The sequence below is a fragment of the Mirounga angustirostris genome, unplaced genomic scaffold, assembly GCF_029215605.1.
Source record: "Mirounga angustirostris isolate CCGP_5_RB_7025 unplaced genomic scaffold, mMirAng1.0.hap1 SCAF_6, whole genome shotgun sequence".
NCBI classification, from domain to species: Eukaryota; Metazoa; Chordata; class Mammalia; order Carnivora; family Phocidae; genus Mirounga; species Mirounga angustirostris.
This window is the reverse complement of record NW_026991714.1, coordinates 138,981,796-139,002,666: the sequence shown is the minus strand read 5'-3', so window position 1 is coordinate 139,002,666 and position 20,871 is coordinate 138,981,796. Positions and strand designations below refer to the sequence as shown.

General features: G+C 42.0%; 1 protein-coding gene across 2 annotated transcripts in view; it reads left to right on the top strand.

The window, feature by feature from the left end:
- ABLIM1 (actin binding LIM protein 1) overlaps positions 1-20,871 on the top strand; it is a 296,293-nt gene that overhangs the window by 74,568 nt on the left and 200,854 nt on the right. The window contains exon 1 of one of the 2 annotated variants that reach the window (XM_054508403.2): positions 1,716-3,905. The exons of the other annotated variant lie outside the window; for it this stretch is intronic. Within the exon in view, the coding sequence (XP_054364378.1) occupies positions 3,848-3,905 (58 nt within the window). The 5' untranslated portion in view covers positions 1,716-3,847. Of the gene's footprint in view, positions 1-1,715; positions 3,906-20,871 lie in introns of those variants that run through there. 2 annotated transcript variants of the gene reach the window in all.

Below are 20,871 nucleotides of genomic sequence, written 5' to 3'. Positions count from 1 at the left end.
TTATAAAAGCATTAGCAGTTTTTGGGTATGCGATAACTCTTATACTGCTAAACTTATGTTTTGTATCAACTCATCATAATTTCAGGTGTGGAGATGGCTTTGGCATTTTCTCTTATATAATGGTTCTCCCTGAGCTGTTTTAATGTCTTGGGTAAGTTTTAGCTTCCCGGGCATGGCCTCTGATTCTGACTGCTTGGGCCCAAGCCACAGCTGTATCTCTCACATGGGGAGTGATCTTGGGCGATTTCTTTAACTTCTCTTCTCTCTACTTCAGTTGCCTCATCTTTAAGATGGAGATCATAATGGTGCGTGCCTCAGAGGGTTATAAGAAATCAGCGAGGGAATCTTTGTTCAATGCCTGCAGAGAGTGAATGCTCAGTACAGGTGGGCTATGAATAGTGATGAGGGTGTTCTGTTTGCAGTTCATGAAGCTGATAGACATGACCATACGTAATAGGCATTGATATTATCTTAGTAAAGTCGATAAAATTTCATTTCCAGTCATAAAAATAATTACCTGGGATCCACCAGAAATTAGGTCTGCTAGCACAGCGATACTTGGGTGCTATAAAGACCCTTCTAGATTCAGCCACCATCAAGAGCGCTTTGTGTTTAAGAGCGTGGTGAATTCCAAATTCTTCCAGCTCTTAAAGTTGATCCTTCCAATGGAGTCACAACTGAGCTTGGATTGGTGCCAACCATCTGGACTTATAACGAAGTCTCAACAGAACGTAAGTTCAAAGGGAATGACAAATCAGTTCTTTGCTTTTTACCTTTCCAGTTAAGGTCTGGAAGGGTCTTCTTCCTTATTGAATACGACCTTTTAAGAAATGTAGTTTTCATCTTTCCCAAGGGAATCATTTTTCTTATGGAATTCAATTTGCTCTAGGTTTCTTTTTCTTCTGCTGACTTTGAAAGGTGAGGCCAGGGCCCCGGGGCATGTTTTGTTACTGACACCTGCTATTTCTCTCTCTCAGCTCTGTCATAAATCGCATTATGGTAGGCCTCATCTCCTAGGCCAGGTCTCAACCTAATCTGTTGTAAGATGTGCTGTTTGCCTAAGAACGTGTAGCATCTCTGGTACCCAGTGTGGCAGCATCACTGGGGACCATACCGTCCCTGCAGATAGAGCCAGGCGCTGTGGCCCATCGAAGCCCCCCGAACAGCAGAACCAAACGTTGCCAGGCAGAATTGACCCACTTCTGCATTGTGTGCAGCTTTGGGCAAGTCCCGAACTTCCTCTGGCTTTAAGATGTTTCATCTCTGACACTACGAAGTGAATTATGTAAAAAATCCCATCTAGTATTCTCCTTCCCTTGAGCAGGAGTTTGTGCTAAGTTACTATTTATGCTGGGGTTAGGGTTCTCTGACCAAATAAATTTAGGAAATGCTTCTTATCTTATTCTTCTCTTACAGAGTCACAAGAAACACGTGCATGTTAATGTCCCTGAGAAGTCCATGGTTAAGAAACCTGTATAACAATGCTTAATCCAGTATTTCTCAAATATAGGTGAATATGCAAATTAAAGCATTTTTATTCATTAAAATTGCTGACTGACAATTGCTTTACTGGGAAGAGTTCCGAAGGGTTCTGAGGGAGAGACTTATGTTCCAGGGTTCCTAGATGATTGGGTTATGTAAGGCAAAGAACACACAGCAGTGTCTCTGGATTTTTTTTTTTTTTTTTTTTTTTTTTGAGAACGAGAGCAGGCACGCGGGTTGGGGATAGGAGGGACAGAGGGAGAGGGAGAGAGAGATTCTTAAGCAGCCTCCAAACCCTGCACAGAGCCGACTTGGGGCTCCATCTCCTGACTCTGAAATCATGACTTGAGCTGAAATCAAGAGTCGGACGCTTAACCGACTGAGCCTCCCAGGTACTCCAGTATCTCTGATTTTAAATGACCTTGCAGAAGTACCATTGCCATGTAATTAGAAAATGTTTGTATGTTTTAAACAGTTTTTTGAGCAATTGGTTTGTGGAGTCTAATAAATCACCAAAGTATTCATGCTCCAACTAACAGAAGGCAAACCTGGGGGGTCGTGGCTTGGAAGGAGCTACTTTACTGGCTGACTGCTCACAAAGTCCAAGTTTCAATATCGGCTTGCCCTCGACCCCCGGCAGTCCTGCCTTATGAAAGGCAAGGAACCCATGCAAGCTGCTTTTCACTAGAGTCCTGGGTTAGCTCCAGGAAATAGTGGCAGCACCATACATGGTTTCTTCCTTTCATGTCAAATCCGCTAGGAATCATAATCTGAGATTTCAAGGGAGTAGGAAAAACTAGCTTCCATTACATTTGAAATGAGGCTAATGAGAATAAAAAACCGCGGTTGTGAAAGGCTTCTATTCCATCGTTCGGTAAGACTCCCGAGACACTAATGGAAAAACATTAGGGTAAAGCATGAAATCACTGTCATGAGAATGTTAGGCATTAGGCGTAAGCAGAAGATTTCAGTCAATGTGACTGGCCTTTTGGCAGCAGCTGACATAAGACAGTTCTGCAGATGCCAAGCATTTTATCAATGAGTGGTCCAGTTGGGATCCTTTGTCTGGCGCCTGGTGCTTCGGCCAAGTCAGGAGGACGTTATCAGAGGCACAAAGTTCCAGGCAGGGGCCTGGGCTAGGAGGAGGGCGGATGGGGTAATCCAGGAGTATGGCTGTCCCCAGAGCCATTTCAAAACAAAACAAAAAAAGCCACCTAGACAAGGAAGAGAGTAAGCCAGGGAGGTGCAATTAATCAAATTGATATTGAAACAGTGTGATCATGCAGTCTTTCCTTCCAGTGGGTAGGTTATGGGCTTTATATTAAATTAATATCTCAGAATGGGGGCTGGTGCTTGTGTCTTAATTACAGGAATTAAATTATTTACCCTCACACTTAAAACAATTTATGCCGGTTTCCTCCGACTGCTTGGCCAGTAAATGTATCTGAGGCTGGGGATCTTTGTCCTAAGTGTCTTTTCCCATTTAAACTGTATCTTCGTAATGTTTCCAATTTGCAAAAGCCCTGGTGTTCAAAAATCACTGGGAGAAACGCCAGACTGTGGGTGGCGGGTAATCCAACCCAGCATCAGGGCATTCCTGACCAAAGGGAAAAAATGCCTTTTTCCTGAGCCTTTCCGGATGAGGTCATTGTTTTCAGACAGCCTGTACCTAATATAAACGGGCTCAAAGTCCACGGCTTGCCTCAGACCAGTGTTTTGTCAGGGAACCACATCCAAAGCCATGAGGACTAGTCGGGCTGATAGTAAAAGGAACGTGCTCAGAGTTATAGTATTTTTGTTAAATCCTTGTTTTCAAAAAAGCAGTAAGTGCCCATCTGGTGAGACAATAATTCATTAAGTGAAAAAAGGAAGCAGAAGGCTTGGGAAGATCAATCTCTTCTTTTTTGCCTCATGCGTTTGAGTTATTGTGAAATGACAGGACCAAAATCTGGATTCTGGATTGTGCAGAACGGAGGAAAATCCGAGGAACATTCTGGGCGTGTTTTAATGGCGGCTTCCCAGAAAGGATGATATTCTATAGGTGTGATGTCAATGAACTGGTATGTTCTTAAGAGTGGTCTTCAGAATCAGTAGGAGACAGAGTGGAGAGAAGGGGGTGAAGACTCTGTACACGAGGAAGGAGGTAGAATCATGCAGGAAACTTCTCGTTCTTCCTGAGTTGGCTGGGGCACACCCTCTGGGTGGCACACCCCTCTCTGGAGTCCAGCTCAGCCCACGAACTCCTGGGAGGAAAGCCAGGCCCCAAGACTTCCCTTTGAAGAGTGGATGCAGTCCTTCCATGGGTGCCCAGCCACCTGGTGAAGAAAAGCTGAAATCTTAGCTCTAAGATTTGTGTGTTTAGTTAATGACCTGGGAACAGACTGAGTTCATGGAGCCTCATCACATGGTTGAAGACAACCAAGGTTTGTTTGTTCATTTTGTAAACCGTGCTGCCTGGGGTAGACCATGTCTTTAAAGATGGGGAGAGTGCGGGGGCATTTCCGGTAGTTGAAATAGTTTTATGCGTTTTGAGCAATTTTTTTTTATACGTTAATACTCTATGCACATATTTTTTTGTATAAAATATGTATCTTCGATAGCAACATATTTAAAGATATTATTAATGGGGTTTTAAAATCAACAGGACTGTTTTGTAGTGGGAATCCAGCTAAATTAAATTAAATTAGGAGCGCCTGGGTGGCTCAGTTGGTCAGGCGTCTGCCTTCGGCTCAGGTCATGATCCCGGAGTCCTGGGATTGAGCCCCACATCGGGCTCCCTGCTCAGCGGGGAGTCTGCTTCTTCCTCTCCCTCTGCCCCTCCCCCCATGCTGTTTCTCTCTCTCCTCTCAAATAAAATCTTTTTAAAAAATAAATTAATTAAATTTAGATTGGTCTGTTGGAGCACTTTAAAAAGTGTCTTCAGTGACTCTGAGTGAACCCTGTGATTCCATTTCTGCTCCTCTGCTCTCTTTTTCTTTTATACCCCATTTCCATGACAATACTTCTCTGTTAACATAGCTCTGAGATGAATTCTTTCCTCCTTGGGATGTAGTTTTTGTGCCCCTGCATGGGGTATGCAGGTGCTTTGCGTTTGGACGCGTCCCTCATCCCTCGAATGCTTCCCTGATAGTTGTGTTTTGTGGGAGTTTGCTCCCTAGATAGGCTGGCTTCAGGAGGGGGCCAGCCTATCCTGCTCAGCATCCCAGGAACTGGCAGACAGCACCCCAACTTCAGAGGCGGCCCGGCACAGTCTTGCGGGCTACTCCACTGAAACCAGCGGACTGTGTCAGTTCATGCTGCTTCTTTTGATACTGGGCCCTTTAAGATAAGAGATTGTAACTTACTTTGATTTCGGGAGAACAGGCTAGCGCATAATTCCACGTAAGGCAGGTGCGCTCTGTACCGTCCCTTCCAGGCACTCTGCCCGCCGCCGTTTACCGGGACCTCCAGGGAGCTGGCGTTTGCCTTCCTCCCCAGGACAGGTAAGACCGGGGAGCCGAGCTCTGCTGTGCCTCACGTGTTCACACTTGTCGAGAGGGACAGAGGAGCTGCAGGTTGGCACCCTCCGTGACTGATGAATAGTTCATGGTGACTTCTTGTCCCGGAAAACTTTCTCTGCAAATGAACCTTATTTTGAAAGAACGCTGATTTAGAACTCCGCGAATGTTCCGTATGCTTTATCGACCTGCTTTAGACATTTACTGGAAAGACAAAAGTTGACAAACTTCAGAATAATAAAACGTAAAGCGGAGAGGGGCCCCGTGTGGGCAGTCAGCCGACCCTTTCAAAACTTGTTCCCTCTTATTTTTTCTAAAGGGTAACATCACCTGATGTTATAAAAGGCCTCTAGATGCTCTAATAATCTCTGGGCTCTCCTCAAAGATAGAATCTGAATTTTAATGATAATACTGTGCATCTTAATTAGTATTAATGTATTACTAGTATTTAGAGTTGGAAACTCTGATTTGATGGCTTTTCCTAAGTGAAAGGGATAAAATTAGAATATCTCAAGATGTCTGCATGTCTCTATTTGAATAAAGCCCTCTGTTTTCCCTGCACTGTAAAAAGAGTGGATTTTGGTTTTGATTTTCAGGAAAGATAGGGCAGGTTTTAGAAAGTCTTACATGACAGATTATAAGTAAACAGAGTAAGCCATATATCTGATTATATTCTTTTGAGGTCAAACTGGAAAAAAATAATCTTTCAAAAGAATTTCATTTCTTTTTTCTGTTTTTCGACTACTCGTTCTTTCTACTCCATGGCATATTTTTAAGGGATTTGGAGTCTTTCCACTCGCTTCCAGCTGGAATTTACAGAGAGTGTCTCTCTAGAACATTCAACAGTTGACTTGAATCTCGGTCATAATTAAATTGGAAGGCTGGCAGGTTATTCTGAGACTCAAAAACAGGCACACCTTATGTTTGGAGCATAAGGACTTTCACTACTCTGCATTGTTTTAAAAGTATTCTCCGTTGGGAAAATTGACGACATGTTTCAATTACCTACTTTTTAAATAGAAGGATACTCTGAATGGATCTATAATGAACAAGCTTGACCACTCTTAAATTTTGTCTCTTATTCCTGTAGCTGGGTCCCTGATGCTTTAAAGCTTTAACAAAGCTTTCCCTGCTCCCCCGTTCCTCTTTAATGAGTACATCATTCTGTCCTTTCTCTCCTCGCACACCTTGAAAGCATTAGCTACTAAGATGACTGTTGATTTACTACCTTCTGCTCTAAACGATATGCTTAGAGCTGGTGTTTGCATATAATTAATAGTAACTTAGGTGTACGAGACACCCAGCCTTCTCCTTTATATTAAAATCTAACTGCTGGGGCGCCTGGCTGGCTCAGCTGGTGGAGCATGCGATTCTTGATCTCAGGGTTGTGGGTTCCAGCCCCACGTTGGGTGTGGAGGTTACTTAGAAATAAAATCTTTAAAAAAAATCTGATGGTTGACATGTACTTCTCCGTCATAACATACACTTTAAGGGTTGGGGTGACCATCAGGATACCAACTCAGAATACTGGGACTGGGATTTTGCAAGACTTACCTCTAAATGCCATTCCCCTCCAAAAAGGGGGGAAAAATGCAACGTGCTGACGAGCACTCCTTTTAGATTTCATCTGAGAGAATGGAATGCTGGACAGGTTTTTCTGCTTTAAGAGGCCGTCGCAGCTGCCACTGTAAATGAGCTCTGCCAAGGTCAGTGACCAGTGGGTCAATTAGAGCATGACATTGCCAGGGACATGCCCAAGCAGTGGGAGCAGGCTGCGGGAGCACTGGCTACCAGGTTTTCACAGAACAGTCAACAATAGAATGAGCTTTGAGAGGGCTTGTCCCCATCTCCCCTCCTTGTCCCTGTCTCCCCCCGCCCCCCACTGCAGTCGATGCTTGCAGGCTCCCTCTCCTTCTGACTGCACCACGGTACCTTGACCACCCTCAAAGAGTGTGTATCTTGAAGATCTTAATGGAATAGAAACTCCCTGAGCCTGGTATTACTACTCTTCTTTATAATACTTTTCATGGGACTCACACCTCATGCTAACACGTGAATTGAAGTGGTAGACAGCTAGAAGGTGAACTGGACTGCACAGTGCCCTTAGGAAATAGGTCACCACATTAGGGGAGTGTTATTATTTTGTGGAAAGCCCATCTCTTGACTCTTTTTAAATGATTTAAATGGTCTGTTTTCCCGATTTTTCCTATGTAAGGTGTTGTTGGCGACGTGAACCCTCAAATGCAGGTACAGATGCATGAGTTTAATTAGCCATTTTACTTCTGAGGCTCGTGGCCTCACCCAAGTCTTTATTATTATTATTTTTTTTAACTTTAAAGGAACTCTCTAATACTGTGTCTCTCTAATTGGTAGCTTCCTCAGGGAGGGTCTGCTGATGTGTCCTAGAGCCCTCCCTGGACTTGTCATTAAAGCAGCTCATTAATGTTCTGTTTGTTATCATTAATTTACTAAGCATCTTTCAGCAGGTGGCAGGCACTGTGCTAGGTACCGTGCAGAATAAGTCTCTGTCATTTGGAAACCATAATCTCGGAAGGATCACTGGCATTATGTGCCAAAGATGAGCTGAGCAAGTCACCTACATGACAAGTTAATAAGCTCCCGAGCAGGGTGAAGAATGCAAGTATAGGACTATAAGATGTTAGGGGAGATAGTCACCACAGGAGACAAGGATGCTGGCTAGGGAAGGCCCAGGGCTCCTTGGGATAGAGATGAGCCCACTGGTTTCAAGGGGCACAATGTGACCACAGATCATATCTCACCGTGGCTCCAGCATGGAGGAAGGTTGCCTCTTGTTCTCCAGAACCATCTCCGCAGGGGCCACAAGGGATTGGGGATTTATTTTCCCCTTGCTAAAATGGTATTCTCCGGTGAATTTCAAAGTTATTTTTTCTAATGTAAACCTATCATTTCAGACTTGCAGAAGGAAAGCAGGTCCCCTCTGGACACGGTGTCAAGCTCTTAAGCTCTAGAGGAAGAGAGATTTGGTTCCCGTCATGGCTTTGATATCTACTAGCTGTGTAAACGTGGGCAAGTGTCTTAAGTTCTCCAAGCCCGTTTCCACATCTGTAAAATGGAGCTAATAGTACTACCTGCTTTATAAGATCATGAGTATTAAATGAGTAGGTTTATGTTTATAAAATCCACAACACAATACCTTACTTGTAATTATGAATGACTTACATAATTACCAGTTATAGCTCCACCTGAGAAGTGTAGATGCTTCCAAATTATTTATTTTGTTGAATAGTGCCTTGGAATCCAAGACCTTGATTCTAGTTTGCTTATTTTTATTTTTTTTAATTTTTATGTGTGTATTTTATTTTTAATTATACAAATCACATAAGAATAAGATTTCGCTGTAAAATTTCAAACAGTATATTAATGGCAAAAACTTCCTTTGACCACCATCCAAACCTACGGGGTACTACTATTATCAGTTTTATTTATTCATTTTATTTTCATTAAAGTAATTCATGTTCCTAGTTTTACAAATGAAATAGTGTCTTCTCCCATGAACAGGAGACAAAGGGATGAAAGCCAAGGATTCTAGTTTTTCTGGCCTGACTCCCTAAGATAACCTGTCCCTCGCTGTTGCTCAGTGTGGCTCTTTATTTATCTATTTCATAGTTTCTTCTGACACATGACACATTACGGTTTTTGAAAGTTTGGGGTGCCACTTCTAACCTTTATGTTTTAGATATTATCTATTGTCAAGAGCAAAAAAGAGTTCATTAAATCCTGACCTTCCTTTGTAGTAAATCAATAGATAATGTCTACCATGAAAAAAATATCAAGAGATGGCCATTGAAGCATCTTATTTAGGGAGATGGAATTAAGTACCAGAATAAACAGCTAAAAAAAGTTGAAGGAGGTTGCCTCCTCTGTCTTATTCCATTTCCACCTACAGGGAAAGGGACCTTACCGCTCGGCACAGCACCTCATGTCATTTTCAGCAGGCATCCGTGAGGATTAGTTTCCGGGCAGAGAGAAGAGGAGGAGGGGGAATGGAAGTGTAACTCCTTCTTGTAAAGACTGTCAGTCCAGTTCAGTCTTATCCTTCATCCCTGCATTCAGTGGTACCTGGTGCCCCCAATACCAGATCCTTCCTGGTTTGCCCCAGTAGACACCTCTCCCTCCAGCTTAACTTACAGCCTTCCCACTCTTTGCAGGTATCATCCATTCACTTTCTAGCTTCCAAAACTGCATCCACATCTCATGTCTGCAGGTATTCCTCTCTTATTCTTTTGGGGTTTTGTGAAGATGCAGAGATAAACACATGATCAAAGCACTATGTTTAACCAGAAGCTTGAAGTTTTGGCACTCAGTTACTGCCTTATACTCTAACTATCCCCCATTTTATTTCCTTTCCTTCAGCAGAATTATAAGTTCTTTGATATTAGAAACTATGATCTTTATATCTTTCAGAAATTTCCATCATGAGCACGTGGTAGGTGCTCACTAAATCAAATTGATTAGCTATTTATCTTTTGTTCTTTGGCTGGCGAGGGACATTTATATATACTACCTTTAGCAATATAGTCGCGTTAAAACCATGTCACTAAAAAAATTCCAACTTTTTCATTTTTGCCTTTAAGATTTCAAGGAAATATAAGAATTAGCAGTCAGTATTTTCAGGCAAGGTAAACTTGTATCAATTACCTATTGCTGCCTTATACCCATCCCAATTCAGAAACTTAAAACAATGATCATTTATTATGTTTCATGAGTCTGCATACCGAGGGTCCGTTGCTTTCCATGCCATTAGTGGGCAGTTTGGCAGACTTACTCACGTGTTTGGAGGTAGCTCTGCTCCGTGCATCTCTCCTCCTCCTCTTGGGACCAGCAGGTTGTCCCAGGCATGTCCTCATCACAGGAAAAGAGAAGGACGAGAGAAGCACAAACATGCATGATCCCTTGAGGCTCAGAACTGACACACCGACACGTCCTCCTTACTCTTCAGGCCAGAGCAAGTCACGTGGTCAAGCCCAGTCTCAAAGTAAGTGGACATCGGAAAGTGACATGGCAAAGGACTTGGCTACAAGGAGGGATTAGTTAGGGTTATGATGCAGTCTGTCCTGTGTTGTAGCAGTAGCATTGGTAAGAATGAGCCCTTCCTGACACCAAAATAAAGGTCTGTGCCCCGTTAACCCGACAGAACTTTTATTTTTTTATTTTTAAGAAGAGAAAGATAATTTTAACCACAGGGACCTTACTAACCGTACTTGAGGAAATGATCTACAGATGAAGCCAATGAATAAGATGTATGTAGAGCAGAAAAGCTAAGAAAGAGAAGTTTGAATACTTTGTGTGACTAGCCTAAAGCAAACTCTTTGTAAACGACAAGATAACTATTTTAGCCTTTGTCGGCCAAATGGTCTTTCTTGCAACTCACCGTGATTGTAACACAGGAACAGCTGTGGGTAATACATAAATGAATGGAAATGACTGGGTTCCAGTAAAACTTTGCAAAGACAGACGGTAGGCATTAGTGTAGGGACTACTGTAGAGCTAGAATATTGAAGGAAATAAGAAGGAGTCAGCTAAGGAAGGCTTTTTGAAAAAGGAACAACTATCTTGAAGGCAGTAAAGATTAATTTAGCTTAACAAGATATGTTTTAGAGAAGTCAGTAAAACCTGTATGGTCATTCAATAGATACATTTCCCAACAGGTTAATGTGGTTCAGGCAGAGTGAAAACTCCACACTCGTCAATGGTATTACTCGCTACAAATCATTTCTGCCTCTAAAAGCCTGTTTGAAAACATGCTTACTAGGAATGTTAATGTTTTTGTTTAGCTGGAGAATGGGGGGGGGGGGGAGGTTTAGAAATAAAGTACTAGAAATACCTAATTAAAATGATTTGATTTTATGCCACTTTAAAAATTGTATTTGACCGATGTGACCCAGATTTGTATAAGGGAACTAAGGGGATTAATAAGGATGATTTATTTTTAACTGTTAAGAGTATGCAGGATACAAGTGGGCATTTTTCCACCTCAGGTGTATTTCACTTAGAATTACTTAGCAATCTTCATGGTTTTTTTCCCCTATATTTGAAGATAGAAAAAAAAAAACCCTCAGAATACTGTTGGGAAATAAAGGGTCTTTCTTCCTCAGAATCTTCAGTACCTATTTATTCATTTACATTCAGCCTGTCAGTAGCCTGTACTTCGGTAGATTTCTGCTCATTAAACCCAGATACAGAAGTTTGGAGTGTAGCTTTTTGGAAGGTGGGAAGAAAGAATGCCCTTTGGATAAGAGTCTCAATTCTATTAAATGTTTCCTAAAGCTTCATATCTTTCTTGAGTGTTTGTTTCTTGTTTTTTCTGTCCTTGTGGAAGATGTCAAAATATACATGGAAGGTGGGGACTGGAAGGTATTGTTCGATTTCGCTCATTTCGCAGTTATTTTTTGAGCTCTTGCTTCATGCCAGTTACTGTCCTAGGACCTGGAGTTACCACAGTTGAAAGAGCTGATCCCTCCCTTCATGGCACGCACGGGCTGGCTACGGCCACGTGGACCACAGCATGTCAGCGTGCCCCCCAGGAATCCCAGGGGGGAGGGAACCAACCTCCTTCAGAAGTTAAGAGGGATTTTTTCCCAAGGTAAATGAACTCCCTCCTGATTTTATATACCTTTGATTAAAATCAAACTGCACCTTAAAAGGATCTAGAATTCTCTTCATAGTCATTATACCTGAGGTTGGCAATAAAATTAAAAGAAATCCTTGGGAGGTTTTGAGAACACAATCATTAAAATTCCCTGAGTTTCTTGGAAAAACACCATTTTCCCAGGTAACATAATCATGTAAGTTCACTCTCACTGTTTCTGATTATTATCTTACATCCTTATGTAAGATACATTTGTATACATGTTTTCCTTCTTTCCTTGGAAAGTTCTCTTTCCTCTATGTCAGTTACTTTCCTAATGTTTTGTGTTGAATTGTCCCCTGCAAAACATATTGAGTCCTAACCCTCAGCGCCTGTGAATGTAACTCTATTTGGCTGTAGGGTCTTTGCAGATGATCAAGATAAAGTTCAGGTCACTGGGGTGGGCCCTGATTCAGGATGACTGATGTCCTTATAAAAATGGGAAATTTGGACACAAAGAGAGACACAGAGGTAAAATGATGTGAAGACTCAGGGAGAAGACAGCCATCTATGAGCCAAGGAACACCTGAGGCCACCAGGAGCCAGGGGTGAGGTGGGGTACAGATTGTCCCTCTCAGCTCTCGGAAGGAACGAACCGTGCTGACCCCTTGAGCTCCGACTTCTAGCCTCCAGAACTGGAAGACAATACATTTCTGTCATTTAAGTGAATCAATTTGTGCTACTCTGTTAAGGCAGCCCCAGGAAGTGAAAACATTTACCTAATGCATAAAGTCATTGTGAGCATTACAGAGCTGACGTATATAAATAAATGTGCACCATAGTGACTGTCATACAGGATTGCTTTATGACAGTGTGGGCTTCAGCCTGGGTGGTACCAATGTGGGGCCATCTACCCAATGATGACAGCTCTCCAATGACCATGGATACCTAGGCACCCCTGAGACACAGGGAACATCTGGTTATCACCAAGCAGATAAAGAGGACTTGCTATGGTCACATGAGAACCACGGAGAGAGCTGTGTGTTCACATGGCAAGGGAGCCACAGAGAAGCTACAGGAAGGATCGGGGCCAGGACATGCCAAGAAACTTTCTAGGATCCAGCCTTCCCATTAACTTGCAGATGTTCTCTCTCTTTATGAAGAAGAACTATTTATGTTGAGTCCCTTTATATTTAGTCTTCAGAGCATTCATATAAATTTCTGACTTGGAAGATTTGGTTGTTGTTTTCCTCCCTCTTTCATACCCATATTCACATTAAGACTAACAATAATTAAGATAGCTAAAAATATATACATATACATCCTACATGCTGCAGTGTATATATATATGTATACATTCTACATCCTACAAAAGCTGTTAATCCATACTTTATATAAAGACATATACTTCACAAAAGAGGATATCCAAAATGGCCAATAAGCATATGGAAAAAGTCTCACCATCATGACTCCTCAAAATGCAAGTTAAAACCCCAATGAGATACCATTATTCATCTATCAGAATGGCTAAAATTAGAAAGACTGATAGCACTAAGTCTTGGTGAGGATATGCAACGACTGGAATTCTGCAGTGCTGGTGGGAGTCTGAACCGAACCAATCACTTTGGAAAAGTGTTGGCTAGTACCTTCAAAAGCTAACACACACCTACTCTACCCTAGGTGTATACTCAAGAGAAATGAGTGTGTATGTCCATGAGTGGACACATACAGTAATATTCGTAGCAGTTTTATTCATAATAGGCCCAACCTGGAAAAACCCAAATGCCCCCAAACAGGAAAATGGGTAAATTAGTTGTGGTTGTGGCGTACTGTTTAAAGGGATATTACCCAAGGTGGGAAGAGCTATTGAAACATACAACATGGATGAATCGAACAGGCATAATGCCCGTGGCAAAAGGAGCCACAGAAGAAGAGTACATACTGTGTGAATTATCTCGAGGTTCAAAAGCAAGCAAAACATCTCCTATGATAAGTCAGAATAGCGGTTACCTGGAGGAAGGGGGTTGCAGTCTTGACTATAAATACAAAGGAACATACTGGGATGCTAAGAATGTTCTAGATCTTGATCTGGGAGGCAGTTACATGGTTGTACACATGTAAAAATTCACTGAGCTCTGTTCGTGAGATTTGTGAACTTTACCACAGATGTATTTCAATAAAAAATTTAACATTAGAAAGTACATTTCTAATTTAAATGACATGGGAAAAATTCTGATAAACAAAGGTTGTGAATTGCACATGTAACGTGATATGAACTACATAAAAAATTTCACGGGAGAAACTGAAAGACTATACTGACATATTAACAGTGGTTTATGGATGGTAGGATCGTGTTACTTTATAGTTTTCAGTGTTTCTCAAATTTTCTCTAATGAAGTATATCAGAAATGGAAATATCAGAAAATCAAATGGAAGAAACTATAGCTAAGAAAATATGTGACATAACTTGACCCTCAATTATAAATCAAGTTTGCAATTTTAGGGGTGAATTAGCAACTCAGACAGGTGAATTCACAGGGTTGTGGGGTTACAGAGGGCTTTGCAGGGCAGTAAACCCAAGGGGGAGGGACAGTGTGGAGGGAAGGACGGTTGAAATCAGGAATGGTGGGTGGTCAGTTAAGCTAGTGTGATGTCTCTTTCAGCCTGGTCTGACTTTGTTTCTATCCACTCTATGGATTCTCTGGACCTTCAAGTTATCTAATTGCTTTTTCTATGCCTCTAACATGATGATCTTTTAAACCATTTGTAATTTGTATTTTTAAAAAGCTCCTTTTCTATCCTTTTACATCCTTAGGCATTACCATTTGCTCGGTTCTCTATTTTGAGGCTGCCTTCCCCCCACCCTCCGCTCTGCTTCTCCATATGCCAATGTGAGTTTAAAAATTGTGCCAAGCAATTCTCTCCTTCTGAAAAAATAAATAAATAAGAGAACCACAGAAACACACACACACACACACACCTCCAAATGATCCATCTGTCCTGTTGAAGACATCCACCACCCACTTCATCCTGGTACAGGCTATTTTTGTTTGCTTTGTCTTGAGAGCTCCTATATTGGAAGGCTTTATAGAGTACTTTGGTTTCCACCAGAAAATGAAAAATAAGGCACTTTGTTTTTCTATTTTATACCTATTGCAGGGCTGTGCACAAAGAGATATTTAATAAATGCTGATTGAATTGCCTTTATACAGATCATGGTCTATGCTACATTTGGATTTTCCTGGGCACAGTTTTACTGATGGGTGCACATTTATAATTATGAAGTGGATTGTGGGAAGGGTAATATTCTTTAGAATCCAATATTTTTCTAAATCTGTTCTCTGCAAACCTGTATCCTCTTAGGTGAGTTTAATTACTAGATTTTCAAATTATCTGTGATGAATTGGAGGATGAATTGAAGCCTTCTGTGAGTTTTGTTTTTTTTTTTTTTTAACTGCTTCTCTTCTTGGCAAGATAAGTAATAGCATTATGCTATGTTACTGGAAATTTTAATCAATAAAATGCATGTGTCTTTAATTAGAATGCTAGGAAATACTGCTGAGTTGGATCATTTTGTTAATGCAATGAGCTGAGAGGTTCAAGCATTTATGCACAAAGGGTCAGTTAGAGTAAATTGAGTCTAGATGGGCAATTCTAATATTTTTCCCAGATAACCTACAAGAAGATTCGTTTCAAGGTCCAATGTTCATAAATATTTGTGAAGCATCTCCCCTGAAGCAAACGCAGAAATGGAGAAGGCCACCTTTGCTTTCAAGAAATTCATGGTCCAGTGATTTTTTTTTCTCTTTCATCTATTCCTATGGCTCCAGCCTTCACTTTGGTGGACCCTGCCAAAGGTACAGCTCCAGCTTTGACTTTTCCACTGAGACTCAGAGGCACATCCCATTTGCCTGCTAGACACTACTTTGTAGATATTATGATGACATCTTAAACTCATTATTTTAGCTGAAATTAGTTCATTATCAACAAAACTCAATCTCTTTCCTGTGTCTCTTGTCTCAGTGGCTGTACTTTTTTTTTTCCCCTGGTCACTCAGGCTGTATTCTTTGGAGTTCTAACCAAACCCCTCATATCACAGATTTATTTCCTCCTTAGTAAGTATCCACATCTTTGTATTCGGGCCATTTGTCCTTTGGAGTCAGCTGGTAAAAACACTGCTCATCTTCAGTGTGGTTGGGTGTATGAATCCATGCAAAAAAGGGATGGCTCCATGAGGTACTCTCTGTTTGTGGGAAGATGTTAGAACTGTCTTGTGTTCCTTGTCTACTAACAATTTGTCTTACTCCACTTGCCCCATGGTTAGTCAAGCTTATCTATCTCTCTTCCTATCTCAACCTGGGCTAGGTGCTCTCCTTGTCTTCCTTCTCCCACATGCTGATGCATAATTGACTCCTTTCCCATTCCCACTTCCCTTTTCGATTCAGTCCTTCCAGAGACAGACAGCTCTTCTTCCCCCAAGAACTGCCCCTTCTAATTTGGCACAGTCTGAAGTCTTCCTATCAATACTGCCCACCCAGGCAGCCCCCCAAATCATGGCCTGCCCCAATCAATGACATGGTATCAACAGCAGTAAGCTTTCAGACTCCAAAAGTAGGTATTGCATTTGCTATCAGTTCCAAAGTTCATGGAATGGGTGTTTACCGTGAGGTAATAACACCCAGATTATGATTTATAGCATATTAGAGAGAAGCTATGCTTCTTGCATCGGGGGAAGTATTAGAGGTAAAACTTAACAGGGAAACATGGATGAATTTCAAAAACATGCTGAGCAGAAGAAGCTAGAGGCGAAGGGGTACAACCTGGATAATCTATGTTTATGAAGTTCTAGAATGTGCCAAAATGGTGATCAGAACAGTGGTTGTCTCTGGTGTGGAGGTGGGCATAACTGGGAAGGAGCACAGAGAACTTTCTGTGGGTATGGAAGTATTCTATATCTTGATAGAGATGTGGGTTACACGGGTGAATGCATTTGTCAAAACTCATTGACTTGTACCCCTAAGATCTATGCTTTTCACGGGATGTAAATTAGACCTTAATTTTATAAAAGAAACAAAAAGTTTAGGGGAAAATTGCAGAGTAGTATGTATAATAGGATCCTACTAGTGATTAAAGATAAAAGATTATATAATGTGGATATAAGCAATAATATAATGGAGAAAGGACATGTTCTTCTATTTGTGGCATGGAAGAAAATGTGAGAGACTTTGAAAGTGCTACTGGTGTTACACGCTTAAGGTTGGGGAACACACGGACGCTTATGCGGTGGCTCAGAGCAGAGATGCCATAATTAAAACCCGATTTTACAAATGAGAAGGTATGACTCTTTTATGTGAAAACTGCCAACGCTTCTCAAAATCTTGCACCCCACCACCTTCTGCCAGGTCCTGAAATAAATCATAACTGTTTGGTTTAAGCTCAGTGGGTGGAGGGTTTACACCAAGGTTTGAAATAACTTATACACAGGTCCCAGACTGCTGACCCACAGGCATGGTCGGCCTGTAAGCGTGTGTGTGTGTGTGTGTTGGGTGGGTGGGGCGGGGGGAGCGATAGAGACAGCTGGGCTTTTTTTGTTTTGTATTTTTTTAGCTAGTTGCAAATGTTTGAAATTTGGGAGATTTCACATAAAAATCTGAACATCTGGCAATACTTGGCCTGCATTCCAAACTAGCAATAATTGTCTGAATCTGAATAGTGGCTTCTTCTTTAGGGAGGAACTATACTTTACACATATCCTAACACTCACAAGTATCTCAGGATCAACATACGGCCTCAAATGTTGTTTTAATTTCTATTTTTAGTCCTATGAGTCTGATTTCTAGCCTTTGAGTTAGTATGTATAGAGCCCCTCCTAGGGACTAGGAACTGCTAAGGGCTTTAGTAGATACATAGAGGAGATACTATTACTATATCCATTTATAGACAAAGTAATCAAGGTTGAAATCAGGGAAACACTCACCTGAGGTTACCCAGGAGTATAAGTAGTGGAACCAGGATCTGAATGAGGTTTTCTTACTCCAGAGCCCAGGCATGCATTTACCCACCACATTGTTGTTCTTCTTTATGTAATTTTAACTTTGGTTCATCCATTATTTAGTACTTACCTCTGGTTAGTTGAGTTCTTATTAGTTTCCTTATGATTTATTTTGATAGACTAATCCCTGGTCTCCAAACTCTCTTGATTTTGCATCCTAGAGTTAAAAAAGTAAAACAACACATATTTATGTATATTATTTGCTGATAAACAATATACTTGACCTGTATTAATGTGTACATTCTAAAGCATGTGCATACTTCAAAATGTTAAAGAATGAGACCATATATATATGATCTAGAATTTTCTATCCCCATTGCAATAGATTATCTTTTAGCTATTGCATACCCTATTTTGACAAACGTAGATGAAATGATGCCTAGATGATGATTCTTCTTGAAAGCATCTTTCACATCAGAGACTCCCAATATTGCATCCAGTATATTGTTCCTTCCAGATCAAGGGTGCCGTGAAAGTTACCAGACCATCTCAGACTATGGAGAGACAAGGGTATGTTCCCCTTTGTTAGAAAAATCGTTGTCCATCTGTAGCCACATTTAAAACACCGTGTTCTAAAACCTTTTATAGCCCTGAAATTCCAAATAGTCAGAGGCATCTTTTATTCATATTACGTTCTTGGATCTGCCTTTGGGGAATTTAGGTTCTCTTCACACATCGAGTTCTGACTGTGGGTTTCGTTTCAAGGGGAGCAATGACCCTTGGGTCTCAGTTTCTCAGTCCGAGATGTGGGGGCTTTGTGTGGCATGTGTCACCCCCTCACCTCTCAGGATGGCTGCCATGATGAACACATTTATGGTTATAAAGTACTTGGACAAAAACAAGTGCTGAGAGAGGCAGTTAATACTGAACCAGGGTGAAAGGTGCCTGTGTGCCAAGTTTTCCCAGTGTTCTGACCCTCTGAAGAAAGAATGGCAGTCAGCAGACTGTTTGGAGGCATTTATTTTGTTCTTGCTCAAAGGTAATGCCATTTTATTTCTCTAAATAGAGTTGTTTATAGGTGGATGGATGGGCTCTTCCTTCCAAGACCTTCCCTGTCTCTTGACCTCCCTTCCCATCATCAGGTGTGTGATCTGAATGAAGCACTCTTCCAGAGCATCCTCTCTTTGGATTGTTCTTTTCTGCCTTCCCCTAATCTGCTTATTTTCTTGGTAAATTTTTTCCTTGAGGTTCAGATCGAACTTCGTATTTTCCGTAATCCCACCAGCACCAGGCTGACTCAGTCTTTCCCTCCCACGCACTTTCATAATATCAGAGCATGGCATTGAGAGCATACTGGGGGAACACGTCTGACACCCCCCTTTCCCCTCCCCCCATGGACTCCCTAAGGGAAATGCGTTTTTGTGTGCCACTGTTGGCAACGGAATAGAAATACATAATAATTGTCCACGTCAGAGGCGAAACCCAAGCCACTTGTCTTTTGGAAACACATTTTAAGACAGAGAATTAAGACGTGCCACTCACCATATCCAAAATCTCTAAGCCAAGCCCCCAACGTCTTACTGCTCTAACTCTACCCTGGGGTGGTATTTACCAAGCTGGGCTACAGTTGGGCAAATACATGCATGCATCACCTGCTAATTTACGTGCCCTTTGAGGGCCCCTGTCCCATTCACCGTGAAGGCAGCTAACACCTGACCTGTTGTATTGTAGGTGCTCAGGAAATATTTGTAGCATGAAGATAGATCCCTTCAACGAAGGACGGTGAAAAGCCTGACACTGATTTTAATCAGGTGTCCTGTTCTGTTCCTTATCTATCGTGGATATTTCTTGTGACCATAAAGTACAAGGAGTTCCTCTTTGAAGTCCAAGTTTAAGTCCGGAGGTGAATGATGGCAAAAGACCTCAGTGAGCAGGAGGCCCTGCTTGCAGCATAGTCAGGAAATAGATTATTTGGGGATTGTTGACGTTTTCTAGTAAACTGACAGCACGAGGTTTGCCAGAGTGAGTCAGAGCTATTCCGTGGCGAGAGAGATGAATTATAAATACTTCAAACTGTGTCACTGGAAACACCTCCCTCTGCATTTTTCCTCTGGGAGGGTTGGGAGGGGAGGCTGGGGCAGGCAGGCGCCATACACCTGCTCCGGGGCCCCTCCATCAGCAGACGTGCTGAGAAACGCTGACACCGGGGTTTCCGGGTCCACATTCAGCTATTTCTCCCACCAGCAAGGACGGCTTGTCTCCTAATGACCAACCACCGGGACAGTTTCTTGTGGCCTCATCTGGCTTGGGCCTCACGGGCATGTGCCTGTCACTCCATGCCTTCCAGGTCGGTGGCACTTAGATCAGCTCTGACCTGCAGGAAGAGAATCCCATCCCGCACATGTAGGAATAGGAGATCTCCGGCTCATCAGTATAAAAGGTCTTTATTGTCCTCTCCCATTGAAGCAGTTAAGAATGACCAAAGTGTGTTTTGTCTTTGATAACCTGCTTTTTGCCCAGGTATTAGATACTCACGTTTCACACTGAGTTCGTACCGGGAATGGTCAAATTCTCTTTACAAGGCATTGAGCACCTAGTATGTGTGGGAGATATGTTGGATATAGGGTGACAAAGGCAAGACTCCTGCCCCCCAGAAACTTCTCAGCTAGCAGAGGAAATAAAAGTCTACAGATAACCGTATCACAGAGCAGGATATAAGAAATACCATGGGAGAACAAATACTGCAATATATGTTAAGAAAAAAAAAAAGAAGAAGAAGAAGAAGGTAGCAGGAGGGGAAGAATGAAGGGGGGGAAATCGGAGGGGTAGACGAACCACGAGAGACGATGGACTCTGAAAAACAAACTGAGGGTTCTAGAGGGGAGGGGGGTGGGAGGATGGGTTAGCCTGGTGATGGGTATTGAGGAAGGCACATTCTGCATGGAGCACTGGGTGTTATGCACAAACAATGAATCATGGAACACTACTTCTAAAACTAATGATGTAATGTATGGGGATAATATAAGAATAAAAAACTTAAAAAAAAAAAAGGAGAAGAAGAAGAAGGTAGCAGGAGGGGAAGAATGAAGGGGGGGATATCGGAGGGGTAGACGAACCACGAGAGACGATGGACTCTGAAAAACAAACTGAGGGTTCTAGAGGGGAAGGGGGTGGGAGGATGGGTTAGCCTGGTGGTGGGTATTGAGGAGGACACATTCTGTATGGAGCACTGGGTGTTATGCACAATGAATCATGGAACACTACATCTAAAACTAATGATGTATGGGGAT